The sequence below is a fragment of the Aphis gossypii genome, chromosome 3 (assembly GCF_020184175.1).
Source record: "Aphis gossypii isolate Hap1 chromosome 3, ASM2018417v2, whole genome shotgun sequence".
Taxonomy (NCBI): domain Eukaryota; kingdom Metazoa; phylum Arthropoda; class Insecta; order Hemiptera; family Aphididae; genus Aphis; species Aphis gossypii.
The window spans coordinates 4237129-4261892 of record NC_065532.1 but is presented as its reverse complement, the minus strand read 5'-3'; the positions used below and the strand labels follow the sequence as shown (position 1 = coordinate 4261892).

The 24764-nt window shown below is 27.6% G+C and overlaps 5 protein-coding genes across 10 annotated transcripts in view; 2 read left to right on the top strand and 3 right to left on the bottom strand.

Annotated features, from left to right (window-relative positions):
• The window catches only part of LOC114121174 (protein rhomboid-like), an 87651-nt gene extending 85653 nt beyond the window's left edge, over positions 1-1998 (top strand). For all 4 annotated transcript variants that reach the window (XM_050205022.1, XM_050205021.1, XM_050205020.1 and 1 more), the window contains one exon: positions 462-1998. In XM_050205022.1, the coding sequence (XP_050060979.1) occupies positions 462-703 (242 nt within the window). In that variant the 3' untranslated portion in view covers positions 704-1998. The remainder of the gene's footprint in view (positions 1-461) is intronic.
• A 1716-nt stretch (positions 1999-3714) lies between these two features.
• Positions 3715-5817, bottom strand: LOC114121177 (ribosome biogenesis regulatory protein homolog). The gene is made up of 6 exons (XM_027983400.2): positions 5507-5817; positions 5171-5423; positions 4462-4704; positions 4263-4394; positions 4005-4120; positions 3715-3936 (listed from the first exon to the last, which is right to left on the bottom strand). Exons 1-6 carry the CDS (start codon positions 5656-5658, stop codon positions 3801-3803), a joined length of 1032 nt encoding a protein of 343 aa, XP_027839201.1. The 5' UTR covers positions 5659-5817; the 3' UTR covers positions 3715-3800.
• An 806-nt stretch (positions 5818-6623) lies between these two features.
• Positions 6624-16077, top strand: LOC114121178 (inactive peptidyl-prolyl cis-trans isomerase FKBP6). 2 transcript variants are annotated; one of them, XM_027983401.2, is made up of 3 exons: positions 6624-6852; positions 11853-12346; positions 14553-16077. In XM_027983401.2, the coding sequence occupies exons 2-3, from the start codon at positions 12046-12048 to the stop codon at positions 15590-15592; spliced, it is 1341 nt and encodes a 446-aa protein (XP_027839202.1). In that variant the 5' UTR covers positions 6624-6852; positions 11853-12045; the 3' UTR covers positions 15593-16077. The 2 variants fall into 2 exon arrangements, with proteins under 2 accessions (XP_027839202.1, XP_050060845.1); XM_050204888.1 differs by lacking the exon at positions 6624-6852 and adding an exon at positions 6993-7245.
• Positions 7813-11831, bottom strand: LOC114122344 (uncharacterized). Of its 2 annotated transcripts, XM_050204887.1 has the most exons (7): positions 11475-11831; positions 11163-11387; positions 10904-11083; positions 10675-10806; positions 9307-10464; positions 8969-9235; positions 7813-8900 (listed from the first exon to the last, which is right to left on the bottom strand). In XM_050204887.1, the coding sequence occupies exons 1-7, from the start codon at positions 11521-11523 to the stop codon at positions 8023-8025; spliced, it is 2889 nt and encodes a 962-aa protein (XP_050060844.1). In that variant the 5' UTR covers positions 11524-11831; the 3' UTR covers positions 7813-8022. The 2 variants fall into 2 exon arrangements, with proteins under 2 accessions (XP_050060844.1, XP_027840776.2); XM_027984975.2 differs by lacking the exon at positions 10675-10806 and having other exon boundaries at positions 11475-11830.
• Positions 16078-16612: 535 nt separating the features above from the next.
• On the bottom strand, positions 16613-23849 carry LOC114121179 (dynein axonemal assembly factor 5). Its single transcript, XM_027983403.2, has 12 exons — positions 22833-23849; positions 22579-22762; positions 21877-22022; positions 21699-21787; positions 21449-21592; positions 21038-21383; positions 18535-18696; positions 18276-18440; positions 18079-18206; positions 17874-18015; positions 17627-17812; positions 16613-16865 (listed from the first exon to the last, which is right to left on the bottom strand). Exons 1-12 carry the CDS (start codon positions 23425-23427, stop codon positions 16717-16719), a joined length of 2436 nt encoding a protein of 811 aa, XP_027839204.2. The 5' UTR covers positions 23428-23849; the 3' UTR covers positions 16613-16716.
• Between the last annotated feature and the right edge of the window lie 915 nt (positions 23850-24764).

Sequence of the window (24764 nt, the reverse complement as noted above, 5' to 3'; positions counted from 1 at the left end):
CAATTTCACTTCAAAAGAATATAATATGTTAAAGAAAAAAATAGTTCGATTTCTTGAGAATGAAATAAATACAACAAGACGACATACAATTTAAATAGAATAGGTATACGTTACACGCCACTTAATCGTTGGTATTATAAAACATTCAAAAACAAGTCGTTTAAAGCCCTGCAATAGTATTGTTAAAATAATATTATATGATGCCGTGAAACCTCTACAAGTACCGATGCACTCTCGATCGGTAAAATTTTGTCCACCATAATCGGAGGTGTCCGGAGATTTCACTGTAACACATAATAAAATACCTTTCACATAATACCTATACGTAATGTCGTTACTGTGCGAAATCTTTAAGTCTTACCATATCGACCGATCCTAGCTCTTTCCCATCCCCCTAGGCCACGAAAAAAATATCGTCTGACTTAAACTTACCGTTTTTTTTCTTTTGTTTTTATTCACAGCCAGCGTGGACGTCGGCTTCGCCGTGTACTGCCGTTACGCCTTCGAACCGTCGTCGAACGCACCGCCCGTGAGCTACGTCGCCCACATAGCCGGCGCACTGGCCGGTCTCACCATCGGTTTGCTGGTGTTGAAAAACTTCGAGCAAAAGCTCCACGAACAACTCATATGGTGGTTCGCGCTCGGAGTGTACGCCATTTGTACACTGTTTGCCGTCGCTTACAACCTGAGCCATCCCTGTTGAGGAGACCACACGGTCTATACTTATATATATATATTATATGTGTGTGCGTGTGTGTGTGTGTGTATGTGGCGATAGAAACGGTCAAGTAATCCGAAGTTCTGATCGAGAAGTCGTCCCGTCGCCGATCTATATATGATGTGCATATATTATTATTTTATTCTTCCGCGTGTAAAAATCTATTCGTACTGTCCAATTTTGTTCGTTTTTTTTTTTTTATCATCATTATTATTATTATTATTATTATTATTATTTGTTTTCCTCACCTCGTTTGTATTTAATTATTTATATCGTGCGATATATTATTATATAATATATACATTATATATTGTGTCTGTGATTTTTTCGCCCAAGTTTAAAATCATCGTTATGATATTATTGTTGTTCAATACACGACTAGTAAAATACTATAATAACCATCAAATTATTATGTTGTAGACAAGTTTTGCGTACTATTGGTACGCACGATTCTGTTTTCAGTTTGTCCGAAAATACAAAGTACGAAATAGCTGGTTGGGGACACTGTTGTTACAATAAATTATTATTAAAATATTAATTTAGTTTTTTCGCTATAATAAAAGATTAATTTTAATATTTGCATACATAGAGTATGAAATATAAAAAAAAAACACAGACATTTAAATGTAAATATTTATTTTAATTTAATCGTTTTTTTTTTTTTTTTTTAATGCTTTATTACATTCACTGCCAGTTTAGATTTAATCGGTGGTTAGTTTTGAGTTTAAATCTCTTGAGTTAAAGTTCCAAAAATACAGCTCGAAGTTTGGTGAGTACAAATTGGCTGTGATGTTTATTTTTCAAACAGACAAACATTTTCCTTAACTATAGTTCCTCTGTACCACATAAAACAAAATTGCTCAACAGTGTAAATTTACTAGGCAGTTAGTTAATCTGTATGAACACAAAATAAAATAACAAATAATTGTATTGTTCGTATTAAAAAAAAAGGATAGTAAGTTATAGTTATAAAAATAAAATGAAAACATTTTAGTTTGTAAATAAGAAAAATATTGATTCTTGTCATAACACAAATCTAGTCATAATTATATCTATTTGTACTATATTATATACCTAATGAATATATATATATGTTTAAAATATTAATTTAAATACTGCTTTATGTATGTTTAATGTATAATTTTATGTTACAAATGTTAAATAAAAATATGTTTAACTTTACAATTGCATGTGTCTGTATAAGTTATAGTTTGTGTAATAATTAAAGTTATTTATTTATTTTTAATAGAGTAAAAAAAAATAAAAACAGTATTAATAACTATTGATTTATTACATTGTGTTCTCTCATATTTCCAACTCACAAAGACAAATAAACTTTTGCAACGTGACCAGAGTGTGAATTGATAAGTAATGCAGAGAAGGTAGTTAAACGCTCTAGCCTTTTGAATATTATATTTATCCAGGGCGCTAGTACGTGAGGAGCACCAAACTGAAAATTATTTCAATTTAATTTATCTTTCGATGAATGAATAAAATTACCTATCAATAATTTACACTATTTTAAATATTTACTATCCAGTATACCCTTAATTGAAGACAATTGCTGGTTTTAATTTAAAAATATTGTTTGTAATCAAACTACCGTCTACCTCCTTTGTGCATGTAAAAGTCGCAACTGGTTTATCTTTTAATAATATTTACGTATTCATGATTTACCCATTTATAAATAAATTTATTGCTGGACAGCAGACGATAACACTCAACTCGCTGTATAATACACATTACACACACAGTAGTCACTACTCACTAGTCACTCACTGTTATAGTCACTTAACACTTTGTTGCATACGGCGAAGTCGAGTAGACTACCCGACTACTTATATTTTATATTTTTTTTTTGTTATTAAAAAGAAAATAGTTTTCGACGAACTCAAGCTTCACATTATGGTGGTATTTGAACCAACAGGTATTAAATATTTATATTTTTCGTATAGTAATTTTTTTTTAAGAAACATTATTAGGTATTTATTATTAATTCTTTATATATTAATTTATTTAACCTAAATACCCGAATTTAAATAAATAAATAATTGTAGCCTGTAGATATGATTATTTTAAACCATGCCGCCGAAAAAAAGAAAACCTTCAGGAGCCTAGTATCGAAAGCATATAGCTCAGGCTTAATAAGGATTTAAAAAAAAAAATACAAAAATAGTACATAAATATTTTAAAAAGTAAAAAACATTTATTTACTACTAAATTATAATTATTGAACGTTTGAAAAGTAGGATTAAACTAGGAAAACCCAGTATTTTATGTAAGTACCTTAGTCCTGTTTCACATGCACGCGTATGATACGCGTCCATGTTAAACGGGTCTCAGAATCCCATTTTAAAAAAATTAAAAAATTTTTGGTTTCGGAACGATTTATGAACATACATTAAATGATAGATCTCCCGTTCTATGGCGTGCAAAAGATATATTAGGACTTAAGAGGAGACGAAATTTTTTTTCAGAATTTAGTTACTTGGTCTAAGATTATTTTGATTTTCAATCTTTAAAGACTATCCCAACTAATAAATTTTGATTGCAAGTGGTTCTTAAAATAAATAGTTTATATGTCAGTTTTATAAAAAAAAAATTTAAAAAAAAATGTTTGCAGGTGCTAAAGCCTAAAGTGCATTAGTTCTAAATTTTAACATTTACAAATATTCTATGATTGTTACTTAAGATAAATAAATGAAAAATGTTGTTTAAGTATCCAAAGTTATTAACATATTAAAATGTTAAAAACAGTTTTCAATGAAAATCACATCATTGTACCAATTTATATAATGAAATGAAAATTGATCCACTTAATTTGTTTACATAATTATTAATTATTATACCCTTCAATATTGTCTGTACAAAACTCCTTACAAATTGCGAGTAATACTCACCGAGTACCAAATCTTTTTAATGGGTAATATAAGGTATAACTATAGTTTAGGTTGTAGATAATATATTAAAAATTGTTAAATTGAAACAAGTAAGAATATAATTCATACAAAGGTCAAAAGACTTGTATTTTATTAATAAAGTTAACATATACATCATTAAAATAAAATATAAAATTGTGATATTATCGACGTTTACGTCCACCTTTTTGTTTTCCCAAACGCTTGCCAGTATTGGCAGTAGGTCTTTTAAATGATCCTTTGCTGCGTGAACGTCCTCCTTTCTTTTTATCACCCCCTTCTTTTTTCTCTCGAGCTCTCCTAAAAAAACAAAAACAAATACAAAATAATTAAAAAAAAAAAAAATAATAATTTATAACTATATTTACTCGACTTCTTCTGCATGAATAGCTTTATTAGCAGCTTTTTCCAAGTTGAATTTTGGTTTTTTGTTGTTAATTGATTCTAATATTTGAAGACTACTTGATTTTTCTTCTTGCATACTCTGTAAAAACATTGTTTAATATATTATAATACAACATTAACTAAACAAAAGTACTGTCTTAGATATTTAGAATAAAAATAAAACTAAAAAAAAATTAAAAATGTAGTTTTAAATCATTGTAATCACATAATTACCAACATACCTTAGCTGGGATTTTATCTTTCTTTAACCCAGGTATATTTTTTTTAGTTGATATTATTTCCTTGCTTATTTTTGGCTGGAATTTACCAACTGATGCAGTTGAGATTTTAGCTACATCAACAGCTGTTTTCAACTATTAAAAATGTTCAATTAATTAATTACCAGCAATAAAATTATAAAAATGAATAAAGACAATTTACCTGATTTGAGTGTAATGTTCCTTCTAAAGGTGGTAATCCAACAGAAGGTACTTTTATTTTACGTGAAGCAGCTATATTTCGTAACCTTTGATATTCATTTTTAGCAACACGCTCTTTTTTTGCTTCTCGTTTTTGAGCAAATAAATCAACATTTGGATCAGCAGCATTGCCAGGCACTTCCAATATCCAATCTTTTTCTTTGTCTGCTGCAGCTTTTTTGTAACCATAAGTTGGTATCCATTTCTAAAAAACAAAAATTAAACAACCATAAATATAACAATTTAGGAATATGTTACAGTTACATGTTACATACATAGTTCATAAAAATAAAACTAACAATCCCCAGGACTACATTTAATGTGAAGGAGAGGGAGCATAGATGGAAACATGTTGAAGGTGATAAAATTTCAGGTAAAATTAGCTAAAATATTTATAATAAAAAAAAAAATCATACTAACTATACTTCTATAGTTTGGGAAAACTACATTGCCTAATAAAGTATACTTCATATCTCAACAATGATGAAATGTTTTTAGATTCGTAAAATGTTTTTTAATGAGTATGAAACAATTTATAAATAGGTACAAAGAAAAAATAAAAAAATTATGAAATGTCAAATGTAAAAGAAGTTGGGTTATAAGTATAGAACTAATATTGTTAAACCCTAAACTTAGAATAACTACATTTTGTATTAATTATAAAAAAATACCTGTAGAATTTCATCCCATGTTGCTTTTGGTTTAGGTGTTTTCTTGATTCCCTTTTCAATAGCAAACTTCTGCCATTTAGTGAGTGGTTTAGGTGTTGGTAATGGTTTTTCACGGGGTAAATTATATCTAGGTTCTGGTAAATCTACATACATATAACCATCTTCATTTTTCATAGGCAATTCAAATAATTTGTTGATCAGTAATTGCACGTTATTCCTAGTTTCATTTGTTAAATATGCCTCTTGATTTGATCTAAGAACAGTAAACAATACACATATTATAAAATATTCTCAAAATAACATTTGAAGTTAATATTTGATTGTAGACAAATGTACCTGAGTTGTTGAGTATCAAAATCATTTGAATCGAAACACAGAAGTGTACCCAAATCAATTTCTGGGTCTAATACTTTAGTAACAGTAACACTTTGTTGAGCTGCTACATCTAACGCCGCTTTTTTATTTAACACGGCATAAACGTCCTCCATTGTTTGGAGTCAATACAAACAAATAAATATTAAAATATAAACGTTTTTGATCTATTTTATTGTGTATAAAATAAAATGTAAGCGCACATATTGAAAAAAGAGTATAATGTGAACAGTGAAATATTATAACACATGTAGTCGTTGTGTTTATATTATGTTGTCACATGAACGTTTTTAAGGTTAATCATATTTATCAATTTATCATCACGTCTGGTTATCAGTTTATCTAGTTTATCACAGGAACAAAATGTTTCATACACGGACCAAGATAATATCGTCTGTAACACGGTTTAAGATATCTCGAACCGTGATCTGTAAAAGTATAATATTATAGCTTAGTTGATTTTTGAATTTTAGAATGATTTTTGGTATTGTTGGTAGGAATAGATTATTAAGTAATCCAAACGCTTGTAAGCAAAATTGGTAAACAAATTTTATAGTGAAAAACTAATAATATAACAAACGGCGTAACTCGATTGCCGAAAAACATTCCCAAGTCCTAGTATATTATAATAACTGTCAGTGACGTATTTAGAGAGGGCTTGGGCTCCGGGCGATAAATTTTGGAGAGCATTTTGATATAATGCGGTACCTAGGTCATTTATGTAACAAAAAAAAGTAATGGCACTCAGATAATCTGGGGCGCAAAATTCCTAAATACATCTCTATTAACTGAATAGTATAGTATGAATTGCCACACGCCCACACCCGAGATTGTAATGTGTCATCGCAGCAATTTTGCTTCCCTTATAAATATATATATAACTAATTTACAGTTAGACTATAATTACTTATTGTATACAATTTACAGGGTAATAAGTAATAATTAAATTATAATTTAATATTTCAGTGTTCAAAAATTTTAATTTTTAATATTGATTTTATCATGGTTCAACAGGTTTATGATTTTAAACCGTGGTTCAAGGTTTTTAAATTCTATTATCAATGGACAATGATAATACAACTTGTGGATTACCACGATAAATTAAAATTAATTTTTTTTTTTTTAAAGTCGGTATTTAATACTTAACCGTTTGCACCATAATATTATCGTTTATATTATTTATACATTTTATTATTTTAATATGGTTCATTATTGAAGTACAGATTGTGGGATAATTTTACACCGATTTTGAACCACAATTTTCCAGAAATAGTCATCATAAGTTATAAACATGGACTTTAGAATTAAAAGTATGTTAAACTGAGTTATAAGTTATTAAAATAAAAATTTAATTTAGACTATGATAAATTAGACAATGATCTACAGCTAGTTACTTTAAAAGATCGAACATCCCTGGCTTAAACATATAATATGTCAATAATATATTATGACTGGATTTTATCATAGATTTTAATATAAATTAATAACAGTGAATTTAACAGTTTCGCGATTAATTCTCAACTGTGGTCAACAGTTTTACAATTTTATCCTTTATCATCAAGTTTTTTTTTAAATTTTGTTGAGTTTCATAATATGTTCTCATTTCTCAGCGATACTGAACGATGAACATAAGAATCTACGACCTACGTCAATTGTTAATAGATTCAATCTACCTATGCCTCCGAGTTCTGACATCATTACAGGTTTATAGTTTTAAACGAAATTCCTATAATTAGCTAGGCTTCTTAAATTCTTACGAGTTATATTCTGTGATTATTTTCAATTGTATATTTAAAATTAAATATCATTTTTGTGTTTGGATGTTCGGTTTTTCCCGATTTATATTAGATACAAAATAACAATTTACCTTAATGTCAATAATCTACTCCGTAGCATAGACAAGAATACTAATAGATAGGCAACTCCAATGTTAACGTCTAGAACATTGCAAACAGCGCTCCCGGTGTTTGATGTAAGAACTATGCAGCAGCGGCGCAGGGGCGCGTAGCGCGTCGTGCCGAGGCGGCGCCGGGGGCTGGCGGCCCGTCCTGATTATTAAATCATTGACATTTTTTTTTACCATTTTATGATTTATAACATTTTATATTAGTACTCAAATACAACAGTTTTTGTACTAAAACCAACATTTTTTAAGCATAACATATCAAATTATAAAAATAAAAATTAGATATCAATTAATAAAAGAACACAAAAGTTACTATTAAATAGTTTATTGAACAATAAAATTCAAATAATACATTTAGTATAGTTCATGATTATAAGACATACACAATAACAAATATTAAAACAGACACACAGTAATAATAGTAATAATAATACAATAGTAATAATAGTAATAATAGTACAATAGTAATAATAGTAATAATAGTAATAATAATAATAACATTAATAATATAAATATTAAAAAATATTAAAATAAAATGTTGAATACTGGTTATAAATTAAATAATTAAATAGAATTAGGTATACCTAATCCTCTTTGAAAAAGTTACATACCGATTAAATGCTTTTAATTTAATTTGATCGGTTTCAGTTGGTGCCAACTTTTTTTTGCCTTTCATTATTTGATTTATTTGAGTGCACCAATTATGTACAATCATTTTTATAATAAAATTTAAATATTTTTTAGGAAACAATGTACCGTGGTCCTTACATATGATAATATTTATATTTAAAGTGGTATTAATAATGTTAGTCAATTCAGCTTTTACATTTTTATGGTGGCATATTGCCGGTAAATTGTGACCAATAATGTCAATTGAATTTTGAACTAATGAGCTGAAGACTGAATTAGGATATTTTAATAAATATTTGTTATAAGGTTTATAATCTCTAGCAACAGTTAATTCATGGTCCTTTGTAATAGTTGAAGAGCATACTTGTGATAAACATGTAGAGCAATCATGGAAAAGAACAGTGTTTAGTTTTTTAATCACATACCCAGCAATGTAGTTCTTAGTTTGTGAACCTAAATTGTTTAAAACTTTAGACTCACAACTAATCATCTTTGGCAAACCATCAGCTACTCTAACTTCTACATCTTCCTCATCAGTTTCTTGGGATTCGGCATACATATCAATCAACGCCTGGTATGTTGTTAATGTACCTTCTCCAAAATCTTCCTCACAGTTACTACCAGGTGAATGAGCAGACATCAAGTTGTTTAGTAATAATGTTCTGTATGATGATGCAAAGGAATCACAAGTAGGATTATTATTTCGGTAACCATGGGCACGCATTGCACCAAAAAAATTTTCCAAAGAATCTTGGTTGAAGAGTCTCAACAGTATTGATCTTATACCATTTTCTTGCATTATTTTTGAAATTTCTTGAAAACCTGTTGAAACAAAGTAAAATAAAAGTTAGTATTATAATTATTATTATAATTATTATTATTTAAAGTACCTTTAATGGTCTTTGACCAATTTTTAAGTGTTGGAGGCTGCGGGTGTGTACGCTTTTTTGTCAATGGGTTGATGAAATACATTGAGTTCAATATTTTTAAAGACTCTTCCCAAAGCTTATGGTGAGGAGAATTTTTTTTCACGGCTGTTCTGTAAATTTTACCATCAATAACTTTATCGAAATTTCCATTCACCGAATCAAAAAGTTGATCGAAAAAAATACACAATTTTGCGGTGTCTGCAGCGTTTTCATTGAGAATTTTTACACCTGCATAAAAATAATAATAGTTAATACATTTATAATGTAAATTAATAGTTTATCAAAGATGAATGACTCACTCGATAAGTATGACATGATTGAAGACACACGTTGACTGAGAACTTGAGCAGCGTTTTTGACCTTCATTTTCTTTATTTTTTTACGCTCTACATGTTCAGATGTTAGTCTAGGTAACATTCTCACATCTTCAATGTTACTATCAATATTATATAAATCGACAATATCATCCCAACTGGCTTCTTTTTGCTGACCATCAATGGTGAATACAACATTTTTGTTTAGCATGTTATTCCTTATGCCTTTTAAAAGATGGGGAGGATCATATAAATGAACCACTCTCAAACATTCAGTCCCTACTATCACTTCATAGAATTCATCTTTGTAATTTAAATTTTTTTTTAAATATTCTGCTTTGGTATCGTTCTTCAGAATATTTATTGCAGCGGTATTAGTTGCACCCTGGTCACAAACAGTTGCGATAATTTTCAGGCCAGTGGAATGGACTGCTCTTATGACATTTTTTATTTGACTAGCTAAATCATGGCTACTTGTTGTACTTTTACAAAAAGTGTAAGATATTGGTTGTTTAAATTTTTTCACAACTCCTCTTATTAAAAAAACTAGCGCATGGTCAGCAAAGTTCTGAGTCCTTGACATTCCATTATCTTCAAATCCGGTTATGGAACCAGTAGAGTCGTTATATTGTAAGCTAGGTTCAAGACTCACTTCATCAAAAACTATTATGCAATATTTTTGACGATCCGAAAGATTTTTTAGATTTTTCTTTAATATTTTAATTAAAGTATTATCAATTCCAGTTTCTGTAGGTATTTTGGATAGCAAATTTGATAAGGTTTTTCGACAAGGAAGTGTAAATAATTTGGATAAAATGTTATAAGATTTGGCCCCTCTTTTATACAATGACAAACTCAACAGCTTTTCTTCGAGTGTAAATCGTCTTCCTTTTGCTGAAGTATTTGTTTCACGAAGTTGTAGTCTAGTGAATATAGCTGCAGCTGTAGTCATACGACTAGACAGTTTAGAATTGATTAAACTATCAGACATTTTTTCAGCAGCAGTAAGCCGATCTTTAAACTTCAGACATCTTTGTTTCATGGAACGGAATTGTTTATTCAATAAAACACTATCTGCATACAATGACTTGCATTTGGGTGTTAATAGATTTGCTCGCTTAACACCAATTTTAAATAACGGCCCTACAAAAACAAATTTAAAACATTAAACATTTAACATAAATAGTTTGATTCTAATATATACATTATTATTTTTCATTTTAATTTTTAAATAAAAAAATAATTTATGCGTTAATAGTTTAAATACATTCAGTCAACCTTTATGCAACTATGTTACACATTTGTACAGACTGAACACCATTATAATAAATTGTTTGAAATGAATATACTAACCAGAACTAATGTTTTTCAATTTTGTCTTTTTTCCACGTTTTACTGTGGAAGCATACGCATGCACTACATCAGCATTGTCAACAATAAAAGCATCACTAGTACATTTGTCAATGGTATCAGCATCACAATCTACTGCATAGCAATAATATTCATGCATAAATATTATTTAATTAAGAAGCAAATCAAAGAGAATAAAGCAGAAAAGATTATATAAACAAAAAGGACTTACTCAAGTTATTTTCATCATCATCATCATTAAGCAGATCAAAACCTGATAAATCAGAAACAGGAGAAACACTGCGTGCAGTTGAACAATTATTGGTCACTTCCAAACAAGTAGCTGGCAATTGTTGATTATTCAATGATTCTGTAGGAACTAGTGGTATGGAAGAACATGTACTTAGAGGCACTAATAAAATATTAAAATAAATTAGCTAGCTAAAATAAAAACATTTTAAATTACAACTATAATAACAGGTACAACTTACGGTCACAATTAGAATTCATATGTTGTGTAGGAACGCTATTTCTTTTCAACATTTTTGTACCCTCACTGTAATTGCTAGGTAAAAAGTGGTAAGAACATATGCGTTTAGCATAATAGATTTGTTGTGGATCTAAACCATCAAACTGTTCTGTACCGATCACTTGTACCCAATTACTAAGTACAGTCAAATACAATTTTGGATTTGGAAATCTATGCGAGATACCACCTATAAAAACATTTTAACAAATATAATCAATCATAGTAAGTTCCTAGTTAGTAGTTAGTAATTTTGTTAATTAACAAATACACAAACCTTCAAAATTGCAGTTTTTCACGCAGCATTTGTACGCGGCACGACCCATCGTAAATTCGTATTATAATACGACACAATAATAAATATTAAACACAGGACAGTAAACGTTAAACGATATTAAATAATATAAAATATTAGTCAATACTCAATAGTCACAAGTCACTTGCTCAGCTGCGTTGCATAGACAAGATTAGGCGTCCATCGAAATATTCGAAATGTAACGTCATGAAATCTTATCTAGCATCATCATTAAATATTTCAAGGAGGTCAAACAATCAAACTCCTTGATAACGATACTAGCGAACCTAGGTTTTGATGTGGTTACTATTTTACGATGTCGCATCCGCGCCTATAGAGTTACCAGCCCCTGCTCCGTAGGTCACCAATCACCATTCGACAGTCGACACACTCGACACTGACGACACTTATCAGTTATCATTCAATAGTGAAGCCGTGTAAATTATTTGTTAATTGTTTAAAATTGTTTAAAATATTAAATAACGGATTTCGTCAATAACGAATAACGACAACAACACATACCTAAGTCGCAATCTATTTAAATCTGTTCACGATGGCGGACGAACCCTCTGAACTTCCGCCCAAAGTACTCAATGTGCTCAAGACGGCATCGGAAGAAATATTGAAGTCACAGGATGGATATTGTTTTACGATGGATAACTCATCCGATAAAGATGTCGATGATACGTTTACTTATAACGCATCTGAGCTGGCTGACTTGGCTGAGTTTATTAACTTCGATATGATTGGAGAGGAAGGTGACAATCTAGATTCTTTTAACCATCTCATTACCAAAACAAATCACCAAGATCTGACTGGCGATCGTAAGGTGCTAAAAATATTACTGGAATCGGGTTAGTATAGATTTTTTAAATTTGTATAACTGATCAAACATAAATAATTTTATGAAATATATAAACATAACATCTTAGGTACACTTAAAATTTAATTAATGAGAAAATAACTATTAGTGCCTCATGAGTATCTATTATACTACTATTAGTAATAAATTACTAGAGTCTAAGTGCTATATTGTAATTAAAACTAGTTATCTCCATGCACTTTGTTATTCGTATAATATGCACTAGTGTTAAATTTGGTTGTCTAATACTAACATTAATTAGCATAATGTGTGGATAAATAATATTTTTGGTTTTCTCTTTTGATGTATAGATGATATTTTCAACATATTAACTTAACATAGTTGTCTCGTCTAGTGTTTTTTCTACCAATAAAAGCATTATTTTTTTTTTAAATAAATTATGTTTGACCCAAATTTGATTTTCTTTTCATTCTGGATCAAAAATCATCAACTTCTAAAGTCTATACTAAAAAACAACAAAAACATTATGTACTATTATATTACATCAACTATTCACTAAAATACTAATTTCTAATAATAACTTATAACTGTTAATAGTGTTAATACAGATGAAAAAAAAATTGTTATGTGTATATTTTTCAATTAATTAAAAATTAATTACTAGTTTTTTTATTAACTTATAGAATCCAAAATAGGCTTAACACCTGCCTTGTACTCTTTCATTATAAAAATATTCAAGATAATTGGATGAATAGTTTCAGAACATATGCGTGACAAAGATTTCAATTTTCTCATTTACATATTATTATTATATAGAAATTTAAAGATTGAAATGTGATGCTATGGACTTTTATATAGAACTACTAAAAAAAAATATATTTTTGAATATTCACCTATAGTCAGCACACTCCTATAAATCATCGCATTAGCCTGTTTTTCTTATAATTGATTAACAAATATTGTTATTTCACATTAATAAATATTACTAATTACGATCAAATATAACCATGTCACTCCGGAACTATGTAGATTTCTACTGATAAAATAATTTTCAAAACCTTAATTTTTATAAAATAGGAGATAAAATAGTAGTATATTTAAGTTCTTTAAAATATTTCCAATTTTCTGCGTAACTTTCTTAGTTTTTTTTTTCATCAGAACATTTTATTAAGTATTAGAAAACTTATAAATAAAAAGATGAATAAAATCAGTAAGAGTGTTCTTAAATTGTGGTGTGACCAAGAAAAATAGGGATTTATTTTTTAGGTAGAAATTTAACAGTTCTTAGAATATTTATGTTTTTTCAACAACCTCTCAATATAATGTGTTAGTATTTAGTAAATTTTTTTTTTAAAAAAAATTTAGCTATTGATACACAGTACACATAATAAGTAGTGATATTACATAAAGTTATTGTTACAGTTGAAATTATTATAGGCTCTAAAAATATAATAAATGATTGATAATCATTTAAATATAATGTAAAACAAAAGATTTTTTAACTTAAAAAGGTTTCCTTTTTAAAATTGTCCTATATATTATTACTGTTTATTTAGATAAATTTATTGGGGTAGAAAAAAATTTAGAAGCACTGATATAGACTATGTTAGTTTTAAGAAGACATTAAAACCTGTATCGTTTGTCTTCATCTTTCAAACACATTATAGTAAAATGCAAATCAGTGTTCAGCAGAATTAATTTTATGTTTTTAATTTTAATATTAGAGTGAATGACTTATTAACTCAGACAGATACCTCATAGACTTATATTAATATTTTAATTTTAAAATGAGTTATATACATTTAAAAAAAAATAAACTTACCTATATTATGTAGTTATAGCTGACTTTAAATAAAAAATATTAATAAAAGTCCATAAGTTTCTTTAAATAATTTTTATTGCTATGTAAGTTTGGTGATACATCAATTCACCTTTAATATTAAAGATTTACAATTCAAATTTGGAATGTTAGTTGTATGTTTGTAAGTTAAAGCATATGCATTTTGATGTCTTTTTAAGACTCATTGTCTACACAAGTGCTTTTGTACTATTTTCCATCACAATATCAAATTATCTAAATAAGTAACGGTAGGTATTATACAGAACCTTATTTTATAAAACTATATTGGCTAATGTTTTAAATCAGAACATTTGGTGAACACATGGAAATGTATTTATCTAATTTTCTTTATTAGATAAATAGTATAAGTTATAATTATTATTTTTCAATATTACAGGAATTGGTCAAGTTGTGCCAGAAAACTATGTAGTTTTTCTACATTATATTGCTTATATATCAAACCTTCAAGAACCATTTGATGTAACATATATTCAAGGAAGACGACCTAAACGTTTTACTTTGGGTAATGGTGAACTATTGCCAGGATTAGAAATAGGTATAAAAACAATGACTTTGGGTGAGCACGCAAGATTTATAATAAAGCCAGAATTGGCTTACAGAGAATTAGGATGCCCACCTCGCATACCACCAAACGCAACTATTCTATTTGATGTCCATCTTGTTTCCTATTTATCGCCTGATAATATTTTAACTTTTGACAAGGAAAACCGCGATCCTAACTTATTTGATAAAAATCTTGTACAAGTTAAAAAATATCATCTTGAAGCTAATGAACAATTTAAACTTAAAAATATAGATAAAGCTGTATTTAAATATAATCGGGCACTGGAACTGCTGCATTTAGCTGGGTGCAAAAGTAACTTTGAAGAAATAGAAATGATGAAATATTTGAATAAGCTTTATACAAATTTAAGCTTGTGCTATTTAAAGCAATGTGCTTTTAATAAAGTATGTCGTATGGGTATAGAGGCAATGAAGTATTCAGAGAGATTTTCTAAACGCTCTGCAAAATTATTTTTTAACTGGGGAAAAGCATTACGTCTACTTAAAGATTTTACAGAAGCTAATAAAAAGATTCAAATAGCATTGAAACTTGAACCTCAAAATGAATCAATACATAATGAAATTCGTAAATTAGAAAAAGATAAAGAATTTCATCGTAACATTGAGTTAATTACATTTAAAGATGATAACAATACTGATGACAATGAAAGGCTGGCTCCTGAATTTTGGGAAGTATTCAATACTCATTTAATCGAGTTTTATAATAGTGATGATGATGTATTAACAGTTATGTTGAACAAAAACCCCAATGACATTGAGGTAGTAAAAAATAAAGCAAGTTTTTATGACCTTCAAGTTCACATTATAAAAAAAGCTGGGGTTGAGACTAATTGTATCGCAATCCAAAAATAACTAACTGTTAATTTATTTTATTTCTCCTTCCTACAAATTTTGAATTTGTAAAATAATTAAACTTAATTTATCATAATTCATAAGCATTAAATCAAACAATCTGGTTAATTTTTAATAATGCAATTTTAATATTCAGTAAATAATATTGGTATCGGTTTAATGTATGGTCTTAACTGGTCATCAATAATTTATTGAAACTTGTATATTATATATTTGTATTAGTTTTAATCATGCTTCATTGTCAAACTGTAATTTGTGAAATTTTTGTTATATAGTCAACAATGAATTTGCTTGTTTGGCTGTAAAGATCACAAATTTATTATTTTTTTTTTTTTCATTATAAAAATTTTTTTATATTATACTATAATTTTAGAAAAAAACCAAAACCAAATCAATTTACTCAATATTTACTAATAAGCAAGTTTAATGTCAGGGTTTAGCTATAATTACATTGTTTTATAAAATTAAAATATTTTGAATTAACATTTGACAGTGTTCACTTTGTTTAAACCTAAAGCTTATGCTTAAGAGACAATTCATTTACAACGATAAATAGCATAGTAACTTGAATATTTAACACCTCATGTAAAATACATCTTTTCTTATACCATTCTAGATCCACAAGCAAGATGATGGTCACAAATATTTACTATACTATCTAATAAGTAAATAATCAATAAAAGTTTAACAAAATATGATAAAGATCACCTTTGTTTGGCTTCTTTTTCAAGCAATTGCTGTTATAATATATTCACTTATTTCAAATATTCAGCTATAGGTATAAATTATAGATTTCATTTGTATTAAAAATGAATATTTACCTAAAAAAATAGCTAATATAGATGGCCAGTAAACATAAACAAATTATCATCAGAACTTGTCAGTTGCTAACAAATAAGTAATACTGAATATGCCAAATATAGTATGTATACAAAAACAGTAGTTACATTTTATAACTTTTTTGTTTCTAGGTAACTATAATAATCAACTTGTAAAAAATTTTAATTAGTTAAGCCTGTCTGGAAAAGACAAAAATAAAAGTATTTATATATTAACGAAAATAGTTGTAATTTATAATGCATGAAAATATAATGTAGTATAAACTAAGATAATAATTGACAATTCTATTCAGTGTTGGTTAGTGAAATTTGACTTAGATTGTCAGACAAATAATCCATTAAATTTTGAGCAAAGTGTTTATGTGAAAACACATTCACATTAATATGTTTAATCAGAACTTCAGGTTTCATCCAGGAAAGATCTTTTAGTAAATCTAAATGTAAAAAACAATATAATAAATAATTATAAATTAATTAAAACAAAAAATTTAAATATTAATTAATTAAACGATCCCAGAAAAATTGATATTTTAATGAATTTGAAATCACCACTTTTTTATGAATGATAACAATTAACATCAAAATTGTATTATAAACTATTTTAACCACAACATTAAATTACATATATATTTTTAATCAATATTTAATGCATTAAAATTTAAACAATGATAATGTCAATAATTCAGGGATCGTTAAAATTTTTACTATATCAGCAGAGCAAATTTCAATGTAAATACATATTTCTACATAGAATTGATATCTGGTTATACATTATGTATCTTTCATAAATTTCTGAGTAAATAGGTCTTAATAAAATTGTTTTTACATAGGATAGGTGGTTAGGAAGTAAAAGATAAAATTTAAAAAAAAATTAAAGTTACATGGAAATTTTAGTTTAAAAAAATTTATATACACTTTAAGAATAAAATCTTATAGAAACAAACATTAGGCAACAAACTAAATTGGGACAATTGGGTAATTAGATAATATAATTGATTTAATATTTTCTAATAGTTAATGCTTTAATACTTAGGAACCTTATTTATTTTTTTTTTTTGTTTTACTAAGCATTAAATTAAACTCTTTTATTCAAATTTAATGAACAACAAATAATTAGTTACATATTTTGAATTGCTACTTACAATAAAATCTATTCTCTAATAAATTATTATTTAAATATTTAAATGATTATTACCTAGTATAGATTGCTGTATATCTTGATCATCTAAAAATATTACCAAGGTTTTATATAATTGAGCCACATGAGCTTCATAATGCACCATATAATCATTAGGAAGAGGTTGGGTATAAGTTGCTTTGATCAGATTAATGGCTTTGAATCGCGTATTTCCTGGGTTATCATTCAACCGAGCTAGTGCAACTAAATATTTACATTTTACATTATAATGTTAACTTGTATTTATTTTTATTTATTACTATACCTCTAGTGACATTGTTTATTGTGTCAGCATTTAATTTATTTAAACTTTTGGCAGCACAAATTAAACAATGTAAAGTATCTAATGCATAAGCACGAGTTTTACAGTGGTTATCATCAGCAAGAGCCAAAAATATTGGAAAGCTCTAATAACAATTGAAATTAAAATTATGAAGTATACTTTGTCATAGGTAAAAATATATACTTACTAGATTTAACATTGTTTCATCAAAACAAGTAAACTTTTTATTTATAATTTGTGCGCACAGACATGAAGCAGCTCGTAAACTTTCAGCTGTCTTACCAGGTCTCCACGTTAGAATAGGAAATATAATACCTAGAATACAATCATATACATATTATTTTATATAAATACTATTTTCTACTTCTAATAATGACATTTTACCAGAAAGAATTTGCCAAAGCTGTTTATCATTGAAAATATCTTTATCCACACATGTATTTATATTGATCAACATTTTCATAAGAAATTTTGGATCTTTATCAAGATTGTATAATGTTTTTGTAAGAATCTGTCGATATATTTCATAACAGCTTAAAATTACATATTCTAAAAAAAAAATACATGATATATTATAATATTAATATACATATAATCTAATATTCTAATGACATAAATATTTTCAAATTTATAGTGTTATTACCAGCATCTAATGCAATCTTGTCTAGAACTTCTCTTCCAGGTGAATGCACAACCCATGAATCACAACTATCATTAAGTTCATTTAGCAATCTTTCACCATGTGTCTTAAAAAGTTGTTCCTTTGTTTTTGGTTCACACATATTGATTAATTTTTTAAATATAACTGAAAATGAATATTAGTTTAATTTAAAAAACAAATATAATTTTTTTTTTTCACAACTCAACTTGCAAATATACTAATAAGTTTAAAAAACATTAACTTCTTATAACACACCAATTAGATGCAACTTACAGTTTTGAGAAATGCTATAAGATGAAAATTTTAACAGAAAGTACATGTTTCATTCAAATTAAAATATATTTTAATTTAATGCTATTGAAAATATATTTATTTTTTGTATATAAACTGAAGCCATAAAAAATATTTATTTTTATTGTTATCATTTTTAGTTTTTTAAATAACAATACATTAATTAAAAATATAAACATTTAAAGTTATAAGTGACTAATGAATACTTATTCAAAATGTTATTTATAAAAATATTGTTGACTTAAAATGAAGTAAAAACACTATTTTAAAAAAAAAAGCGGGCAAGTGAGTACCGCTCTGCTGTACATTAGGTGCCGTATGGATCATTATTATATATTATAGGAGTGTTAAATTTGAATCCAATGATAGTTATCATTGTATACGAAAAACGATTCTGAACGAAGATGATTTGTCAGCCTAGGATATAATTTCTAGTGGTTGGTGAAAAACGTGGTTTATGTTTTAATGGCCTGAATACACCAAAATTTAAGTTCTTTTATAATTATTGTAAGCTAAACTTATGAAAAACCTTGTATTAAATTTTCAACTCTTAGCTACTTATACAAACATTTTTATGAAATATACCTACAAAATAATTTGCAAATATTCATGGTTTTGACGAATTTTTGTCAATATTTGAACTTAAAATGCTAATAAAAAAAAATTGTGCCTATGTATTCTTATAATTTTTTAATCACTATAAGAATAACTTATGAGGAACTTTGTATTAAATTTTCAAGTATTTTGATAGGGCCAAAAAAATTTTATCGACACTTCAAAAATATTTTTTCAGAAAAATTGAAAATTTCAGTTGTCTATAAATAGCTCAAAAAAAGTCAAAATATTTTGAAATTTAAATCACGTAAAGAAAACGCGAATCTTAATAACTGGTAAAATTTTCAAGTATCTACGACTTATACTTTTTAAATAATAACAAATATCAAAAATCGTTTGAGGTTAAACTGTTATTTAACGCGGTTTTGTAAAAATTTAAATTTCAAACACTCATAAAAATTTGTTGTCTGAATCCGGTAGTTTTTTTTACAGATATTTGAAGAAAAATGTATGGAGAACCTTGTACCAAATTTTCAAAACTTAGTTATAAAAGAAAAAAATTTTATGATTTTTCAACTTCAAAATTACTTGCAAATTTTCGCGTTTTCGACAGATTTCGTAAAAATTTGAACTAAAAACGCTTATAAAATAAAATTGTGACTAACGATTTTTAATTTTTTTTAGCTACATTAAAAACAACTCATAAGGAACCTTGTATTAAATTTTCAAAATTTTTTGGTCATCCAAAAATTTTTTATCGATACTTTAAAAAAAATTTATCAAAAAAATCGAAAATTTCAGTGGTCTATAAATAACTCAAAAAAAGTCAAAATTTTTTGAAAATTTAACTATATACGGATACCACTGACATTAACATTTGGTGAAAATTTCAATATTTTCAGTGATTAGTTTTTGAATTACAACCATAAAAAAAAATCGATTTGGTCGAAAACTGGTTTTGCGTAAAAATTGCCGTTTTTCCGTCATTTTTTTTTTGTTTTTCTCGATTTTTTTGAAAGCTGTTGGAAAATGTTAACTTTTTACCTCTATAATGCACCAAGGATATTCACTTTTACATCGGAAACCACCCTCTAGTTTGAAATTGGAGCATTATTTCGACTAGTTATGCTGTACACAGACACAAAAAAAAAAAAAAAAAACACACACATCATTGTAAAATCAATACATTCATCACTTCGTTCAGAATCTAAAACATAAATAGCTTTAAAAGTAAAGAGTGTCTTACATTAAAAGAATCATAAGAATATATTAAGATGACAATGTACTCAAATGTGTTGACTCCATTTTACAAACGTTGGATATAGAAAATATTTTTAAAAAGGTATTATTATCTTAAAATGATCATAACTTAATTAAAAATAATATCATTAAAAGGCTACATGGGAGCCCTAGATAATAATCTTACCTTTAAATTTTGTAATAGGTCAATTCACTTTGTTATCAAAACTAGAAGCACACTATTTTAAAATTGGTGAATACAGAATTGGTATTTCATACGTGTGTAAGACACAGACAACACATAGGTATGACATTCTCTTAGTATTAAATATTCAGTTGTAATAAAATAATATGTATATTAATACCTAGATACTTTTCATATATAAAAATTAACACTTACAATTGTCGTCAAATTGATCCAAAGTTGTACTTTGTACAGTAATGTAAATTTTAAACAATTCATAAGAAAATTCTTGACATTCTGATTCACAAGCAACTAACACATACTCAATAACTTGAAGTAAATATTTTTTGAATAGAGGATCATATACTTCACATATTTCTGGTTTTTCCAAGAAAGTAATGATTGATTTCACATGTGTAGATAATTCAATTGATTTGACATTTTTTAATAGTCCTGATAAAATTATCAAATGACCGACATGTGGCTCAATATCACTCAATAAAAATTTCAAATAAGTACTAGGAGATATGAAGTAACTCATAATTTCAGCAGCTCTTCGAACCTTAATATTAATTTTTAGTATTATTTATTAATTTATATATTATTTGATTCCGTTAAAATTCTCACGTGATTTGATGCAACATGATCTGGTTGACGACAACATTTAGTCATGGCAGTTAGTAATTGATTTAAATGTTGTATAACAGAATTCTCTGCATTCAATGCAACGACACATAACAATTGGCCTGATTTAATACTAATATCTTCTTTCTACAAATTTTGTAAAACAAGCTAAGTATAGATTGAGTGTTATGTATGTTAGATGAATTAATTATAATAATTAGGTATGGTATAAGTAAACAGATAATATATTTACCCAATCATCTAGTTCCCGTATTATAACTGGGAGTAATTTTAATACTTCTCGAGTAACTAACGTACGACATCCCAAATTTGGTCTTTTAACTGAAATATAAACATTTATATAATTAAATTATTTTATTAATTGATTTAGGGAGATTTAATAGATTTATAGCTATATAATATATAATAACCATTAGGGGGATAATGATTTAAGTGATCTGGTAAAAAATCTAATTTTTCCTTGAGCTGTACTTCATTCTCATTAATATACTGGTTTCCAATTTCATCCCAAAGACGTTCAGCTTCTTCGCGGTTTGGTAGATGATCATCAACTTGACTAAAAAAAAATGTCTTAATATTAATACACTGAAAAGAAACTTTTTCAATTTCAAAAAGTATAAATGTTTTTGGAAATGTATGATATTTGTAATTGTTTACATTATTTAATGACTTTTCAATATTTAAACATTAGTTATTTTAAAAGTTTTCTGTTTTAGATTATAAAATTAAAAATTAAAATTTGATAGTGAGCTTTGTTAACTGCCAACACTCGTTCTAAAAAAAAAATTGTTTAAGTATTATTTTGATGAAAAATTAATTATTTTATGCACATTTTTTATTAGAAAAAATAGAACCAATTTCTAAGAATGTTCAGTTTAAACTAGTTGGAACAATGAACCATTATGCTTCAGTGAAGGACAAACATGTTTGAAATCAGAATTGTCACAATAGTTGTCATGGTTCTTACATTTTCATTAAATTACTATAATATTTAAATTAAATTGTATTACTTTTAGAAATTGTGAGAGTTAAGTGTAAAAGTTAGATTCAGTCATTTTTTATTTTTTAAGTATATAAATTATTAATTTATGTCTTAAATAATTAAAACTTACGCTGTTAAAATAAAAGGAATGAGTTTTGGGAAATATGAATATCTATCAGGCAAGTTTAACATCCAATTAGATACAACACGACATAGAGCTAATCGCACACCTACATTTTGATCAAAAAGTCTATTACTGATAGAAGAGCATACTTCTGGAACCTGTTTTCCATTACTGTACATAATGACATAATCTAAAAACATATAATTATACAAATTATAATTAAATATATTTATATAAACATTAAAATGTGATCAATTTACTCAGGGACTGAATTGCGGTATATCTAACGGCCGATTGATGATAATTTGTAGCTTTTAAAAGAGGTTCAACAAGCAATTCAGCCACCATATGAAAACGTGTGTTAGTAGCACTGGCAAGTTCTGCTGCACACAAACAACTGTTTTTCTTCACTGCAGGACATGAGTCCAATATGCTTTTTGTTAAAATGCTGACAATATCATCCAAACATGGAAAAATCAACTGCTCATAGTTTTTTATAATATCCCTCAACAACTGTATGTACAATAGTTTTACTTCTTCTGAGCTTTCTAACATTGATATGTTGCCCATACGCTTGTGTATGACAAAGACAATCGGTGCGATTTCTTCGACGCACCCATCACACACCAGAGTCCTGACTAATTGTACGGCAGATTCGCGACACGCTTCTGATCCATCGTTCAAGCACGGGTATACAAATGTTTTTACGGCCTGCATAAATTCCGGAGACTCCTCAAAGTTTTCGTCATGCACGACCGTTAATAGTTTATCCAAGTTTTCTTTTCGAACCTTCCTATTTTCGCTCTGTAGGAGTTTGAAACTTTTATCGCACACGACAGTATAATCACCCATCATTTGGCAATCGGCATTCACAAACTTTTCGTAAAATGTGTGGAAAGAGACGACCACTCAAACACTCGATAATAATTTATTGGCGTTTAATAAACAATAATAGTAGTATAGATTTTGGCTTTTGATCAAACATTTGAAATCCACCGGTTTGTCTCCACGATACCTTCGTTAGCGCCATGGCAATGTTATCAAATATCAGCATGTAATATGTAATCTCGTGAATCGTGATTACTGATTACTATACACACATGCGCATGAATTGCATGAATTTCGTATATAACGCATGTTGAGTTTTAAAAGTTCGATGAGAATTTGTGACCGTACCACTTGTTTACTACCGGCGAACCAGTGATGTTCCATCTATGAATAAAAAGTCTATAGGGGTGATACCACAAATTAAAATACAAATACGGCTACATGCCTCCATCCGGTTGCATTTCGCGCTATTTCGTCTATTTCGTGCTATTACTTCTCTGTTACTTACGACATGTTGCGCACCCTAGTTAACCTCCAATGAACCATTAACCGTACTTTGTGTCCTTTGGTCACCGTGAAGTACATGTTAACACTTAACGACTATCTGAACGGCGGTCCGCGGGTCACGTCGTTTTTAGGAACAATGAAAGTGTACGAAAGAAGTTCTAATGATGATGACAGTTCCTTTTATTTTGACTGTATTTAAGATAATTTGTTATTTTATTTTGTTTTTTTTTTTTTGTTAAATATTTGGAAGTTTGACTATTACCACATTATATAATATGTTTTTCATTTAAAATTGATATTTAAATGTAACATTTGAGACTTGAACAAGGTAGTTCCTTTTATTTTTAAAATATGTAAGATAATTTGTTATTTTATTTTGTTTTTTTGTTATTGGAGATTTATGAAATTATATAAATAAAATATTACGTTGAAATACTTTAAAATTTAAATGGATAGTTCATTTTAAAAAAATCTGGTGGGAAATTTGGTGAATTTAATTAAAATTTAGTGTAATTTGGAGTAATTTTGCACTAATTTTTTAGTGGGTTTTTCAATCATAATCGGCATCACTGGTGACTGGTTAGATGTCTAGGGGGGGCATGCCCCCCCCCCCTAAACGCCGCGCCTGGGTCACGATTAAAGTTCTACATTCTACTCTCTGTTATTTGCACGAATTAAGATATTATACAGGATACGAAACGAACTTGTGATAAGTGAAACCCGCACCTTCTCACGTTGCGACTAGACTACTAGCGCGATTTCGAGACTTACTCAGTTAATTTAATCTCCCGCTCATTTTTAATTACGAATTAACGAATTAATGAAAAAACATTAAAATATAATATATTATTATAATT